General features: G+C 45.5%; 1 protein-coding gene across 1 annotated transcript in view; it reads right to left on the bottom strand.

The window, feature by feature from the left end:
• LOC143277339 (DNA polymerase epsilon catalytic subunit A-like) overlaps nt 1–16,464 on the bottom strand; it is a 105,287-nt gene that overhangs the window by 75,848 nt on the left and 12,975 nt on the right. Inside the window, exons 10-19 of the mRNA XM_076582126.1 lie at nt 15,798–15,883; nt 14,580–14,699; nt 12,548–12,608; nt 10,643–10,828; nt 8,279–8,491; nt 7,696–7,803; nt 5,528–5,656; nt 4,502–4,604; nt 3,729–3,875; nt 1,118–1,412 (exon numbers count right to left, since the gene is read on the bottom strand). Coding sequence (XP_076438241.1) covers nt 1,118–1,412; nt 3,729–3,875; nt 4,502–4,604; nt 5,528–5,656; nt 7,696–7,803; nt 8,279–8,491; nt 10,643–10,828; nt 12,548–12,608; nt 14,580–14,699; nt 15,798–15,883 — 1,448 coding nt within the window. The remainder of the gene's footprint in view (nt 1–1,117; nt 1,413–3,728; nt 3,876–4,501; nt 4,605–5,527; nt 5,657–7,695; nt 7,804–8,278; nt 8,492–10,642; nt 10,829–12,547; nt 12,609–14,579; nt 14,700–15,797; nt 15,884–16,464) is intronic.

Raw genomic sequence — 16,464 nt, forward strand, 5'->3', positions numbered from 1 at the left:
CTGCCCCCACTCACCCCTTCCACAAGACGTCACCGTAGGAGTTGAGGTTAAACCAACATACCCCCCTCCAAAGCCCCCCATTCACCCGGTGAATAGATAAAAGATAAATACATAAATTTTTTTTTTTAAACCTACTACCACTACTGATAATATGTATAAGGCGCAAAAACTTGATGAAGTCAGCTATAAGCGTACATAAATAAATAAATAATAATTATAATATAAAAAAGTAGTAGTAATAATAATAATAATAGTAATATAATTAATAAAGAAATAAAAAAGACAACAGTGATGATAAATAAGCAAATAAATGTAAAAAATGGAGACACACATTCACACATACACCCACATATGCATAACAGATATGCACCAAACATGCAGTTTCACAGATATGAAACACAGTCAAATACACATAAATGTACATGAGCCCCAACACACACACACACACACACACATTACCCTTCACCTCCTCTACCCCCCTCCTCCACACACTCATTTCTAGGCTACTTATCGCAGCTTCCACGGCACACACACCCACACCCACGTATGAACACTTACTTGTACAAGCACACACACATACGCCCATATCCCCCACCCCCAACCCCACACACATATATACAAAGATATATATATATACACACACCCGTAGAAAGAGCCGAGGATAAACCAAACTCCACCCTACCCCCCTCTCCCCCCCCCACCGGCCCCCACAAAACCTCCACTTGGGTCACCTCCTGCCTCACACTCACCCCTTCCTCATGACGTAGCCGTAGAAAGAGCCGAGAATAAACCGAACTCCACCCTCCCCCCCTCTCCCCCCCAACCCCCCACAAAACCTCCACTTGAGTCACCTCAGTCCTTAACCCTTTCTTATGACATAGCCGTAGAAAGAGCTGAGAATAAACCGAACTCCACCTCCCCCCTCCTCTCCCCCCCCCCCCCCCCCCCCCCCCCCCCACAAAACCTCCACTTGGGTCACCTCCTGCCTCACACTCACCCCTTCCTCATGACGTAGCCGTACAAAGACCCGACAATAAATTGAACTCCACCCTCCCCCCCTCTCCCCCCCGCCCCCCCACAAAACCTCCACTTGGGTCACCTCCTGCCTCACACTCACCCCTTCCTCATGACGTAGCCGTAGAAAGAGTTGAGGATGCACTTGTGAGCCAGCTGCAGGGAGTCGTAGAGCACCACCAGGCCGTTGGCCCTCTTCGTCTCGGCCGCGTCGCTCCGCTCTTCCGCCTCCGCCAGCTTCTTCTTCCACACCTTGGTCAGGCCCTTGAACTCGTAGCGCCGGTCGCGGAAGGCTCGAACCGTGTCCACATAGAAGGAGTTCTCCCGCTGGCAGATGGTGGCCGTGCGCTCCTCCATGCGTGTGGAGTGCACCTTCTTGTAGGCCTTGCGGCAGTACTCTTTTTTTTTTGGGGGGGGGGGAGAGAGAGAGAGAGGAGAGAGACCATCAGAAGGGATTTTCAAGATTCAAGATGGTTTATTCGGTTAACTCATTCTACTCCAGGTGTCAGATAACTCATACCATGATTACTTCCCCTGTGGACCAGTTAAGAGTACCATAAAGTTCGGTCTATAAGCCGCGACTTTTTACCCCAGCTTCAACCTCTGCGGTTTATACAATGATGCGGCTTATTTGCATATTTTAACGATCCCGGGAGTGTCATGTTCTCGTCTATTCTTAGCTGCCCTTCAACTCACCAAAACCATGATTTCTGTCCATGAATTTTTGGATGAACTTCAGAATAGTGTGCTAACTTCACGTTTTATAAATCAAATCCGCACACATTAAAGCCTTCAGATCAGCATTCAGTTCTACTCTGCTCAAGCGTACACCCTCATCATGCCGAAAACGCGACATTATGCCTATGATGCAGCCTTCAAATTGAAGGCGATCGACCTAGCAGATGACAGTGCAAGCGACAAACCAGCAGCGACATCCACCTTCATGTTCATGAAGTGAAAGCGAGGCTGAAGTCAGTGACAAGATGGCGGAGGAAGCTGTGCTGGTTCTCTCCAACTCAGACACTGAAGGTGAAGATTTTAGTGGATTCAGTGAGCAGGATGACGTTGAATAAATGTGACTATCCCTAAATTATGGATCTTATTTTCATTGTGTTTATTTATTATTTTTTTGTGGCACTAGCAGTATTTTCACTTGCTTTTCTTTGTGTTGTTTCCCGCTTTTTTGTTTATTTCATAACCTACAGTATCGACAGCTTTTCTGTGGTATCAGTATGTGTTCCGGTACCGGAAATAAGTGCGGCTTATACAATATGTATGTATAAAGTTCAATTTTTTCCAAAATTTAGTGGGTGCGGCTTATATACCAGTGCGCTCAATAGACCGAACTTTACAGTACCATACAAAGTTGTGCACAGAGGACCTGGGGATGAACAGCTACCATACAATGTTGTGCACAGAGGACCTGGGGATGAACAGCTACCATACAATGTTGTACACAGAGGACCTGTGGATGAACAGCTACCATACAATGTTGTACACAGAGGACCTGGGGATGAACAGCTACCATACAATGTTGTGCACAGAGGACCTGGGGATGAACAGCTACCATACAAAGTTGTACACAGAGGACCTGGGGATGAACAGCTACCATACAAAGTTGTGCAGAGGACCTGGGGATGAACAGCTACCAAAGTTGTGCATAGAGGACCTGTAGATGAGCAGCATGAAAGCAATATGAAACAGTAAAAACATTGTACGACAGTAAGTAGCATCTGACAATGACTGTCAGAACAACAGAGGAAGCAACTGCTGTCCCAACTATCTGGGTTAGAATTATGACAGTGGAGAGGTGTCTTGCCCCAGTAACATCCCCACTCTCTCGGCCAAAAGGGTTTCAAAGCAGAAGGTGTTGGAATGGATCCCAAAGGCCAACTAGCCCCCAAGACTGCAGCACTAAGAGCCAGTACAGTCTTGCCTCCTAACTTCAGTCGTAGACCATCACAAAAGACTAAGCTGTAAATGACTTCCCACAGTGATGGAGAAACCACTGATCATAAAGCTCTCACTTAGCTGTTGGTCCAAATGTAAGCTACGTCAATCTGTGATATACGCTGAGCGTTGGGCTGAGCACAAACACAGGACAGCACAAATAAATGAATTTTTTAAAAAAAAATTAAAAAATTTTCAAGGTGCACAGGATGTTCGTTCGTCTTCAGTTTAACGTCTTTCCACTTGAAGTGATATTAGACGAAAAAAACAAACAAACAAACAACAACAAAAACGTGGGAGTAGGGGTTGTGGGAGGGGGGTGGGGTTTTGTAAAAGTGTGTGTATGTGTGGAGGGTGAATAGGGAGAGACAACGCTAGGGAAAATGGAAACGTTATAAACGCCAACATCAAACAACTATAACAAATGTTCTATTGGACTACGCAGCAAACCTTCTGCAACAGCAAATAACATATTGGAATTGTTAATAACACATTCAAAAGAACATTTTGATGTTAATCACACTGCAGAGGATGTCTTCACTTTCACCTGCCAACAATATCAAACAGCACAAACATTGTACGATACTAAATAGTGTCTGACTATGACCATCAGAACAGCAGAGGAGGCAACTGCTGTCTCAACTATCTGGGTTAAAACTACGATAGGGGACAGTGTTTTGCCCGAGATACAATATATGAATAAAAAAAAAAATAATAATTAAAAAAAAAGTTTTCCAAGGTGCACAGGATGTCTTTCTTCTCACCTGCCAACCGTTTCTTTTCGATGGCAGCCTGTTCCTCACGAGGCAGCTGGTGGAAGGCGCGTGGGTTGCCCCCTGGATACTCGGAGGGGAACTTCTCGTTCTCCAGCTGTTGCTGGATTCGCTGAAACTCGTTGCGTGTCGCCGGCACTGTCAAGGGAGGAGGGGGATTGGGGGGGATCGGGGGGGGGGAAGAATCGTAGAAAGTGTTTATCATTTCAAAACAGATTTCAAAAAGTGCTTAGAGCAAATTTATCTGATTAGATTTCAAAACTGTAAAGCGTTCTGAGCAAAATTATTGGATTCAATTTCAAAACTGTAAAGCACTCAGAGCAAAATTATTTGATTCGATTTCAAAACTGTAAAGCACTCAGAGCAAAATTATATGATTTGATTTTAAAACTGTAAAGTGCTTAGAGCAAAATTATATGATTCGATTTCAAAACTGTAAAGTGCACAGAGCACAATTATTTGATTCGATTTCAAAACTGTAAAGTGCACAGAGCAAAATTATTTGATTCGATTTCAAAACTGTAAAGTGCACAGAGCAAAAATTATTTGATTCCATTTCAAAACTGAAAAGCGCTCAGAGCAAAATTATTATTAATAAAAGTGGAGTATGGCTGCCTACATGGCGGGTTAAAAACGGTCATACACGTAAAAGCCCACTCGCGTCTATACGAGTGAACGTGGGAGTTGCAGTCCATGAACGCAGAAGAAGAAGAAGAATGGAAATAATGCAGTTTTCAAACAATAAACGATTGTCAGATACTGACTGAACTCTCCCCTCCACATCCAAGGCATACGTCGCTGGCAGCGAGACCCTGGCTTGTTGAAGTCACATGCTGCACACGTCTCTTCGTCCACTATGGCCGGGGGCTGAAATAATATACATAAGGTAAGGTAAGTGGCTGAAATAATAAAGGTAAGGTAAGGTAAGGTAAGGTAATGGAAGTGGCTGAAATAATAAAGACAAGGTATGGTAAGGTAAGGTAACATAAGGTAAGGTAAGGTAATGTAAGGTAAGTGGCTGAAATAATAAAGATAAGGTAAGGTAAGGTCAGGTAAGTGGCTGAAACAATAAACAAAAGGTAGGGTAAGGTAAGGTAAGGTAAGGTAAGGTAAGGTAAGGTAAGGCAAGGTAAGGTAAGGCAAGGCGAGGTAAGGTAAGGTAAGGTAAGGTAAGTTAAGTTAAGGTAAGGTAAGGAGGTAAGGTAAATTAAGGTTAGGTAAGGTAAGGTAAGGTAAGTGGCTGAAATAATAAACATAAGGTATGAAAAGGTAAGGACAGGTAAAGTAAGGTAAGGTAAGCTACACTAAAGTAAGGTAAGCTAAGGCAAGGTAAAGTACGTGGCTGAAACAATAAACACAAGCCTAGGTCAGGCGAGTTAAATCAAGGTAAAGTTAGGTAAGGTAAAAAAATTTTAAAAAATAAAAAGAGTTTTAAAAAACAAAGTTACGCAAGGTGAGATAGTAACAACTTTATTGTCTCATAACAGCCTACGTAGACCAGAAGCAGAAAGAAAAAAAAAAATTTTTTTTTAAAGAGAACTCTATATACAGCTCTCACTTTGCTGTTGGCCAAACTGTAAACTTATTTTAATCTGTGATATAGGCCGAGCATTGAGGTAATAACCAGGACCGGGTTGCATGAGATGATCTCTGCAGCGCTAAGTTTGCTTAGAGTTAAGAATGTCCCTAAGTATATGGCATTTACCGTGGAGTTGGGAACGTTCTTAACGATCAGCAAATCTGGCGCTGCGAAGTTCGCTCATGAAACCCACCTCTGGTCCTGATAGTACCTGGAGTCTGTTGGTGAGGATGATGTTGGGATACATAGCACCGACATCCAGGTGATAGATGATGGGGTTCTCCAGGCGGTTGGGGCAGTCCCTGAGCATGGCTAGCTTGTCCACTATGTCACTGCACACCTGTACACACCTCATGTCTCTTCAGTATGGTATACTGTCCACTATGTCACTGCACACCTGTACACACCTCATGTCTCTTCAGTATGGTACACTGTCCACTATGTCACTGCACACCTGTACACACCTCATCTCTCTTCAGTATGGTACACCGTCCACTATGTCACTGCACACCTGTACACACCTCATCTCTCTTCAGTATGGTACACTGTCCACTATGTCACTGCACACCTGTACACACCTCATGTCTCTTCAGTATGGTACACTGTCCACTATGTCACTGCACACCTGTACACACCTCATCTCTCTTCAGTATGGTACACTGTCCACTATGTCACTGCACACCTGTACACACCTCATCTCTCTTCAGTATGGTACACTGTCCACTATGTCACTGCACACCTGTACACACCTCATCTCTCTTCAGTATGGTACACTGTCCACTATGTCACTGCACACCTGTACACACCTCATCTCTCTTCAGTATGGTACACTGTCCACTATGTCACTGCACACCTGTACACATGTCATATCTATTCAGTATGGTACACTGTCCACTATGTCACTGCACACCTGTACACACCTCATCTCTCTTCAGTATGGTACACTGTCCACTATGTCACTGCACACCTGTACACACCTCATGTCTCTTCAGTATGGTACACTGTCCACTATGTCACTGCACACCTGTACACACCTCATGTCTCTTCAGTATGGTACACTGTCCACTATGTCACTACACACCTGTACACACCTCATCTCTCTTCAGTATGGTATACTGTCCACTGTGTCACTGCACACCTGTACACACCTCATCTCTCTTCAGTATGGTACACTGTCCACTATGTCATTGCACACCTGTACACCACACCACACACCATGTTTAAAATGTGTGTGCGTGTGTTTGTGTGTGTGTTCTTCAGTTTAACATCTGTCCACATACTGCGATTTTAGACAAATGTGTGTGTGTGTGTGTGTGTGTGTGTGTGTGTGTGTGTGTGCATTGTTTTAGGATGTCAATGTTCAAAAGTGTGTGAGGGTATGAATCCAACTTTCAACAACTCCAGCCGGACAGAAACAAAAAAAAAAGATAAGTAAAATCAATCAATGTTTGTGGTCTGCCCACATCAATCAAGGGTCCACCAATATAAATAAACGTTTTGAGTCTGCCTACATCAATCATATGTTTGTGGTCTGCCCACATCAATTAATATTATGGGTCCGCCCACATGAATATATGTTTTGAGTCTGCCTACATCAATCAAGTCTGGGGTCCGCCCACATCAATCAATGTCAAGGGTCCACCCACATCAATCAATGTCAAGGGTCCACCCACATCAATCAATGTCAAAGGTCCACCCACCAACATCAATCAATGTCAAGGGTCCACCCACCCACATCAATCAATGTCAAGGGTACACCCACATCAATCAATGTCAAGGGTCCATCCACATCAATCAATCAATGTCAAGGGTACACCCACATCAATCAATGTCAAGGGTCCACCCACATCAATCAATGTTCAGGGTCCACCCACATCAATCAACGTTCAGGGTCCACCCACATCAATCAATGTTCAGGGTCCGCCCACATCGATCAAGGTTTGGGGTCTGCCCACATCAATCAATGATCAGGGTCCACCCACATCAATCAATGTTCAGGGTCCACCCACATCAATCAACGTTCAGGATCCACCCACATCAATCAATGTTCAGGGTCCACCCACATCAATCAATGATCAGGGTCCGCCCACATCAATCAATGTTCAGAGTCCGCCCACATCGATCAATGTTCAGGGTCCACCCACATCAATCAAGGTTCAGCCGCCCACATCAATCAATGTTCAGAGTCCGCCCACATCGATCAAGGTTTGGGGTCTGCCCACATCAATCAATGATCAGGGCCCACCCACATCAATGAAGTTTAGGGTCCGCCCATATCAATCTTTGGGGTCTGCTCACACCACTGTTCTGGGTCCGCCCACATCAGTCTAAGTTTGGGGTCCTCCCACATCAATCAATGCTCTCAGTGTCCGCCCTCACCTCAGAGAAGTTGGTGACCTGCTCAATGGGGACTTTCTCCTCCACCTCGATGGCGTGCTTCATCGTGCGCTCCACACTGTCCATGAGGGTCTGGAAGGCTTCCGGAACCTGCAGGCCCACACACCACACACGCATACAGGGTTCCCGCATGTTATACAGTGATGGTTAAAGGTCATACGGCCATCAGGGGCAGTGAATTCACATCCCCTGTGTCCTGAGTTCGGAATAGGAAGGCAGGTCCCGAAATGATGCAAACAGAACAGTCACACCCACCCCCCACCTCCACCACTCAACACTCACCATCCTGAAGCGGCAAGGGAAGTCAGCGTGGAACCCCATCCCCCCACCTCCACCACTCCACACTCACCAACCTGAAGCAACAAGGGAGGTCAGCACGGAACTTCCCCCCCCCCCCAAACCTCCACACTCACCATCCTGAAGCAACAAGGGAGGTCAGCATGGAACTTCCCCCCCCACCCCCCACACCTCCATACTCACCATCCTGAAGCGACAAGGAAGGTCAACGCTGAACCCCCACGCCCCCCCTCCACCCCCACCCCCGCCCCCACACCTCCATGCTCACCATTCTGAAGCGACAAGGGAGGTCAGCGCGGAACACCCCAGACTCCAGAGCCTCCACGTGACCTCCCACGTAGGTCTCCGAGTCCAGGACGTGGCCGTCGTCGGTCAGCTTGTTGAGCACCGACTCCTGCTTGTTGGGGAACACGATGTTGGCGTGGTATGCCTGCACCATCAGCAGGGCCTCGCACAGCGTGCCCGACCCTTTGCGCAGCACCTGTCGGAACAGTGACACTTTCTCTTTCACACCTGTCCGAATAGTGACGCTTTCTTTCACACCTGTGGGAAAGTGATGCTTTCTGGGAAAGGGACGCTTTCTTTCACAACTGTGTGGAAGTGACGCTTTCTGGGAATGGGACGCTTTCTTTCACACCTGTGGGAAAGGAACGCTTTCTGGGAAAGGGACGCTTTCTTTCACAACTGTGCGGAAGTGACGCTTTCTTTCACACCTGTGCGAAAGTGACGCTTTCTTTCACACCTGTGGGAAAGTGATGGTTTCTGGGAATGGGACGCTTTCTTTCACACCTGTGGGAAAAGTGACGCTTTCTTTCACACGTGTGGGAAAGTGATGGTTTCTGGGAATGGGACGCTTTCTTTCACACCTGTGGGAAAAGTGATGCTTTCTTTCACACCTGTGGGAAAGTGATGCTTTCTGGGAATGGGATGTTTTCTTTTACACCTGTGGGAAAGTGACGCTTTCTTTCACACCTGTGGGAAAGTGATGCTTTCTGGGAATGGGACGCTTTCTTTCACACCTGTGGAAAAGTGATGCTTTCTTTCACACCAATAGGAAAGTGATGCTTTCTGGGAAAATGACGTTTTCTTTCACACCTGTGGGAACAGGGACACTTTCTTTTATATCTGATGGGAAAGTGACACTGTCCTTCACACCTCTTGGGATAGTGACACTTTCACACCTGTAGGAAAGTGATGCTTTAATTCACTCCTGTGGCAACACCTGTCGGAGAAGTAATGATTTCTTTCACACCTGTGGCAACACCTGTCGGAGAAGTAGTGATTTCTTTCACACCTGTGGCAACACCTGTCGGAGAAGTAGTGATTTCTTTCACACCTGTGGCAACACCTGTCGGAGAAGTAGTGATTTCTTTCACACCTGTGGCAACACCTGTCGGAGAAGTAGTGATTTCTTTCACACCTGTGGCAACACCTGTTGGAGAAGTAGTGATTTCTTTCACACCTGTGGCAACAAACACCTGTTGGAAAAGTAATGATTCCTTTCCACACCTGTGGCAACACCTGTCAGAAAAGTAATGATGCAATTCTCGTGTGATCATCACTTCCTTTCCATCCACCCACCCAGCCACTCATCCATCCACCCACCCACCTAACCATACGCCCACTCACTCAACCATCCACCCACCCAACCATACGCCCACTCACTCAACAATCCACCCACTCAACCAAACGCCAACTCGTCAAACCATCTACCCACCCACTCATCCATCCATCCACCCACTAACCCACCCATCCACCCATAAATCATCCATCCACTCACTCACCCACCCACCATCCACCTGAACCACCACTGTCAGTCAACATCCAGATCACTCTCGGCTGCGCATTCACCAAGTACTGCGCAGTGTATCCCTCCAAATCCAATTTTTCTTCAGCTCTGACTCCTACAATAGAACCACCAAAAACTGAGGCCAGTGATTTACAGACCGTCGCTTCACTTTAAAACTTTTTTTTTTAAATTACATGACTGCATGTACTGACACGCGTTTGTTTCCAGCCGGAAGTACAAATAACAGAAAAAAACACGGAAATCATGTTCTAGCGAGATGTTAGTTCTTATGGTAAACATGGCGACGCCCCCACAATCGCTTCATGTTTAACCAGGTGACAGCGAGTGCCAGATGTCAAGGCACTGTGAGTTTTTACTGGGCACTAGTAGGTAATCCATACTAAAAAACTTCTTCTTCTTCTCTTCTTCTTTGTTCGTGGGCTGCAACCCCCACGTTCACTTTATTACACGAGTGGGCTTCTACGTGTATGACTGTTTTTACCCCACCATGAAGGCAGCCAAACTCTGTTTTCAGGGGTGTGTATGCCTGGTATGTTCTTGTTACCATAGCCCACTGAACGCTAACATTGATTACAGGATCATTAACGTGCATATTTTATCTTCTGTATGCATATACACACGAAGGAGGTTCATGCACCAGCACGTCTGCACATATGTTGACCTGGGAGATCGGAAAAATCTCCAACCTTTACCCACCAGGTGCCGTTTCCGAGATTCAAACACAGGACCCTCAGATTGAAAGTTCAACGCTTTAACCACTCGGCTAATCGTGCCTGCCAGAAAGTTCATTACGGGTACTTTCTACACCTCCATAACACCCACCTCATCAGGCTCCATGGGGATGATGGTGCACAGGGCGAAGATGAAGGGGTGCACATACTTCTGGTACAGGTAGAAGGTTGCCACGGCGTCCGACACGGAGTAATTGGCCAGCACCTGGGGCTGTTCGCTGGCCATGCGACACATCTCCTCCGGGTCAAGCTCCACAGGGTCGTACCGCAGCTTGGCCTGAGAGAGAGAGAGAGAGAGAGGAACAGATGGGGTCAACAGTTAGGGGAGTGATGGCCTAGAGGTAACGCGTCCTCCAAGGAAGCGAGAAAAATCTGGGCGCGCTGGTTCGAATCACGGCTCGGCCGCCGATATTTTCTCCCCCTCCACTAGACCTTGAGTGGTGGTCTGGACGCTAGTCATTCGGATGAGACGATAAACCGAGGTCCCGTGTGCAGCATGCACCTAGCGTACATAAAAGAACCCACGGCAACAAGAGGGTTGTTCCTGGCTATAGAAAAATCCACTTTGATAGGGAAAACAAATGAAACTGCAGGCAGGAAAAACACGCTCTCCCTGGGGAGAGCAGCCCGAATTTCACACAGAGAAATCTGCTGTGATAAAAAGAAATACAAATACAAATACAGAGTTCTATATTTCTTTTGAAATAACAACCATTTGGGGACCCGAGATCGTTTGTTGATTTATTTATAGTCTGTTCATCTAAGATGACGATATTAGACTGAAGGGGCTCGAGAGAGCAAGAGAGAGCGAGAGAGACACCGGCGGAGAAGGGATGAACGATTCAGAGGGGAAAGAAAGAGCAACTCGCTGGCCATGATGCACGTCTCCGCAGGGTCGAGCTCCACAGGGTCTTATTACCACAGCTTGGCCTGTAGTGGTGTGGACGTGAAGAGAGTTGTTGTGGGTACAACAATAAAGGGTATATAAAATGCACTCTACCTTCTAAGCACAGTGGCCCAGAGCGCTAACAACCAACATCAATATGGGAATATCAAAAAGACAATTACGAAAAAAAATCCAAAAAAAACCCCACAAATACACACCTACAAAAAGAAAAGGTTACAAAAAAATAACAACTTACAACTGACCTGTTACTGTAATAATCATTAACCCTTTGGTCGCTGTATTTGCCACTCGGTGACTTGGTAGCGAGAACACCACAGTCACCAAGTTAAAAATAACAACTTGCAATTGTCCTGTTACTGTAATAATCATTAACTCTGGTCGCTGTAGTCGCCACTGGTCGGCGACTTGAGCATTAGAGTTAACAAACTTGCGCTATTCTTCAAAAAAAAAACCCCCATCAAACTTAGTCAGCACTTCCTGCCACATGTACCAGAAACATCTGTTTCATCGTTGAACCAACTCTTGTGCGGCTTGGAGCGATTTTCAGTGGATTTTAACTCACTCAGTACGGCCAGTCCTCTCTTCTCCTCTACACAGACCCCTCGGATGTCCAGTGGGTGTCTGGATGACCCAACCTTTAGCTTCCGTCGTCAGAATTGTGGTTTTCTTTGTCAACATTCACCTCTTCAGTATAAGAGCCTTCCGCTTGCAATATTTTGATGATGGTAACTGGGGTAAAATGCTGTTAACGTCGTCTCTTTCGCCGTTCGTATGGAGAGAGTTAAAAACTTAGTTTGAACGATGGCGAGTCCTTCAACCAGTTCAGATTATAACCAGCAGTCTCACTTTAGACCACGCTATATGGGGCAGCAAAATGCAAGTCTGATTGAAAGGCATTTGGCAGAAAATGATTTTGCTGCTGACAGTGACAGTGGAGAAGAGTTTGTGCCACGTGGCAGTGAAAAAACAACTACCCTTCATTCCCACTGACTGCTCTGCTGCACAGCTGGTTTTCAGCTGTACTGTGCAGCTGACTGAGCTGTTAGCTGCTTGAACATAGCGGAGATGTAAGGGTTAAGAGCACTGTACCTTGGCCACGGCTTTCAAGTTCTGACTGCCCATAGGGAGGTAACTGTCTCTCTTCACCCATCTGCACAAACGACAACAATAGAATAGAATAGAATATGTCTTTATTACCAAGGGTACTGGGGTCACAAGTAATCTGAACACAAAATCGAAAATCATACACAAACACAAATACAGTAGAAATTAGGATACACCCCCCCCCCCCCCCACCCCACCTCTCTCATACACACTCTTCCAGAATTATGTTTTTCTTTCTCCAGTCACTGACACCCACCCTCTCTCCACTTTACATTTTGTACTCGATCTATACCACACTCTGTTCTCTCTCTCTCTTTTCCTTCCTCAATCCCCTCCCCTTTGCCAACCCTCAACCCCCCCACCCTCAACCGCCCCCTTTTCAGTTGAATATTTCTTCCCCTGCCATTGATTTTCACAAATGATGATTTCTAATTAATGATAATAATAATCACCATTATGATAGGAAAAAAAAAAATATATATATATATATATATATCATTTATTTTCAGTCTAATATCATCATCTTAGATGAACAGACTATAAATGAATAAACGAACGAAATCCTTCTATTTGAAGCCAGTAAAGAGCTTTGAAGTCTCTAATGTCAGGGTGAAAACATCCACACACGTAAAACCCAACTCGTACGTGCAAGTGCACTACAATCAAAAAGAAAAGATCTGAGCACGTCACTCCTCTTTTGCAACATCTCCACTGGCTCCCTGTCTCACACCGAATAAAGTACAAGATCAGCACTCTATGTTATAGATGTATTCACAAAACTGTCCCTTCCTATCTCTGCGGCTGCCTTCACCTCTACACTCCATCTCGCTCACTACAATTGGCTTTGGATCCACTCTGTTTACGCATACCCAGATTCAAACACTCGACTGTTGGCCGCCGTTCTTTCTCTGTCTCTGGACCTTGCAATTGGAATGAACTTCCTCTTTCGCTTCGTCAAGTCTCCAAACTCAGCTCTTTCAAGTCTGGCCTTAAAACCCACCTCTTCCCAAAATAGCCTCCCTTCCCTGCCTCTTCTTTGTCTTCAGTTTTTCCAGTTTTAGAGTTATGCATGCGTGTGAATGACTGGTGCGAAAGCGCTTTGATTTGTCTCTGCACAAGATTCAGTGCTATATAAATACCGTTATTATTATCATTAGTTAAGTTGCAACCAATGCACACAGAAAGACATTTGCTTTCACTTTCAATTTCTGAAGGAGGCGTCACTACCTTTGGACAAATCCATATATGCTTCTCCACATCCGACAGACAGAAGCGTGGCCAGCAGCGTAACCCACATCGCTGCTTAGTCAGGCCTTGAGTGCATACATTTATATTTGTGTATCTATCGGAGTGGATTTTCTTCCACAGAATTTTGCCAGAGGACAACACTTTTGTTGGCATGGGTTCTTTTCCAGTGAGCCAAGCACGTGCCGCACACGTGACCTAGGTTTATCATCTCATCCGAATGACCAGATACTCAGTTTCATTTTTCAGTCAAACTTGAGAGAGACAGGGCAAGAGCAGGATTCAAACCCACACCCTCACGAACTCTGCACTGGCAGCTGAGCGACTTAACCACTCTGCTGACAGGCGCAATAGCCGAATGGTTAAAGCATTGGGCTTTCAATCTGAGGGTCCCGGGTTCGAATCTCAGTAACGGCGCCTGGTGGGTAAAGGGTGGAGATTTTTCCGATCTTCCAGGTCAACATATGTTCAGACCTGCTAGTGCCTGAACCCCCTTCGTGTGTATACACAAGCAGAAGATCAAATACGCACGTTAAAGATCCTGTAATCCATGTCAGCGTGGAAACAAGAACATACCCAGCATGCACACCCCCGAAAGCGGAGTATGGCTGCCAACATGGCGGGTTTAAAACGGTCATACACGTAAAAGCCCACTCGCGTATATACGAGTGAATGTGGGAGTTGCAGCCCACGAACGCAGAAGAAGAAGAACCGCTCTGCCACCTTCCTCCGACAGACAGCGACGTGCGGGTTCAAGTCTTTCTACACTCACCTGAAGCAGTCGAGGTGGGAGGCAGCGCGTGACTTGTACTCGCCCTGGTTGTCGCGTTGAAAGCCGATCTCCCGCATCATGTCCAGGCCATGGATGGCCGCCCGCGTCTCCACAAACGGCCTGAAGCGATTGGGAGACTTTTTACCATCACGTTACCAAAACTGACAGCCCGTGTCTCCACAAACAGCCTGAATCGATTACTTTTCATAACAATCACATTACCCAAACTTACAGCCCACGTCTCCACAAACGGCCTGTGTCGATTTGGATACTTTTTACCATCACATTACCCAAATTGCCCATCCACGTCTCCACAAACAGCCTCCTTCGATTTGGAGACTTTTTGCCATCACATTATCCAAATAAAACTATTAAAAAAAAAATAAACGAAAATGAAAACTCTCACTAGTGACAACAGAGGACTTTTCGCCAAAACATCACACACAAAAAAACAACAACTTAAAAACAAAAACGAGACTGCAATAAAAACATAAACAACTTAAAAACAAAAACGAGACTGCAATAAAAACATAAACCTACCTGTGTCAATATGGGACTTTTTACCATGACAGGACACCAAAAAACAACCCAAACAAAAACCAAAAAATGGATGTAACAAAAACAGAATGCTACTCAGTTGTTTAATTTATTTTCAGACAAACAATCTTTAAAATATATCAACACACACACACACACACACACACAAAGAAAAGCATGAAAACATATGCATTAAAACGTATGCATACATGTACACATACAAGCACACACACACACACACACACTAATCAAAGAAAAGCATGAAAACATATGCATTAAAACGTATGCATACATGTACACATACAAGCACACACACACACACACACACACACACACACACATCTGATAGTATTTTCTCCTGCTCTACTAGACCTTGAGTGGTGGACTGGATGCTAGTCATTCAGATGAGACGATAAACCGAGGTCCTGTGTGCAGCATGCATTTAGCGCACATAAAAGAACCCATGGCAACAAAAGAGTTGTCCCTGGCAAAATTCTGTAGAAAAAAACACTTTGATAGTAAAACAAATAAAATCAAAGACAGAAAAAAAATTTTTTTAATGGGTGGCGCTGTCAGTATAGCGACGCGCTCTCCCTGGGAAGAGCAGCCCAAATTTCACACAAAGAAATTTGTTTTGAGAAAAAGAGTAATACAATACAATACAATACAATACAACCTTACCAGTCGAAGAAATCTCCGTTATAGGTGACAAAGATGTGGGGCTTGGTTTCCTGAATGTGCTCGAAGAACTTGTGAATCAGTGCAGCCTGCAACAAGGGGGATAACTTGTGAATCAGTGCAGCCTGCAACAAGGGGGGTAACTTGTGAATCAGTGCAGCCTGCAACAAGGGGGATAACTTGTGAATCAGTGCAGCCTGCAACAAGGGGAAGAACTTGTGAATCAGTGCAGCCTGCAACAAGGGGGATAACTTGTTCATCAGTGCAGCCTGCAACAAGGACAAAGGGAGATAACTTGTGAATCAGCGCAGCCTGCAACAAGGGGGATAACTTGTGAATCAGTGCAGCCTGCAACAAGGGGGATAACTTGTGAATCAGTGCAGCCTGCAAAAGGACAAAGGGAGATAACCTGTGAATCAGCGCAGCCTGCAACAAGGGGGATAACTTGTGAATCAGTGCAGCCTGCAACAAGAACAAAGGGGGATAACTTGTGAATCAGTGCAGCCTGCAACAAGGACAGAGGAGGATCAGTCAACACATGCTAAAAAAAAAAAAAGTGTTGCAAGAGTTATTTTTTTCATTTCTTTGTAACCCAAGGCATTAAGTTTTACCTTCTCTGCTGAAATACCAACGTGTTAAAATTGTGTGTTGTCATGCAAACGTGTACATA

Source organism: Babylonia areolata, chromosome 34, assembly GCF_041734735.1.
Source record: "Babylonia areolata isolate BAREFJ2019XMU chromosome 34, ASM4173473v1, whole genome shotgun sequence".
Lineage (NCBI taxonomy): Eukaryota > Metazoa > Mollusca > Gastropoda > Neogastropoda > Buccinidae > Babylonia > Babylonia areolata.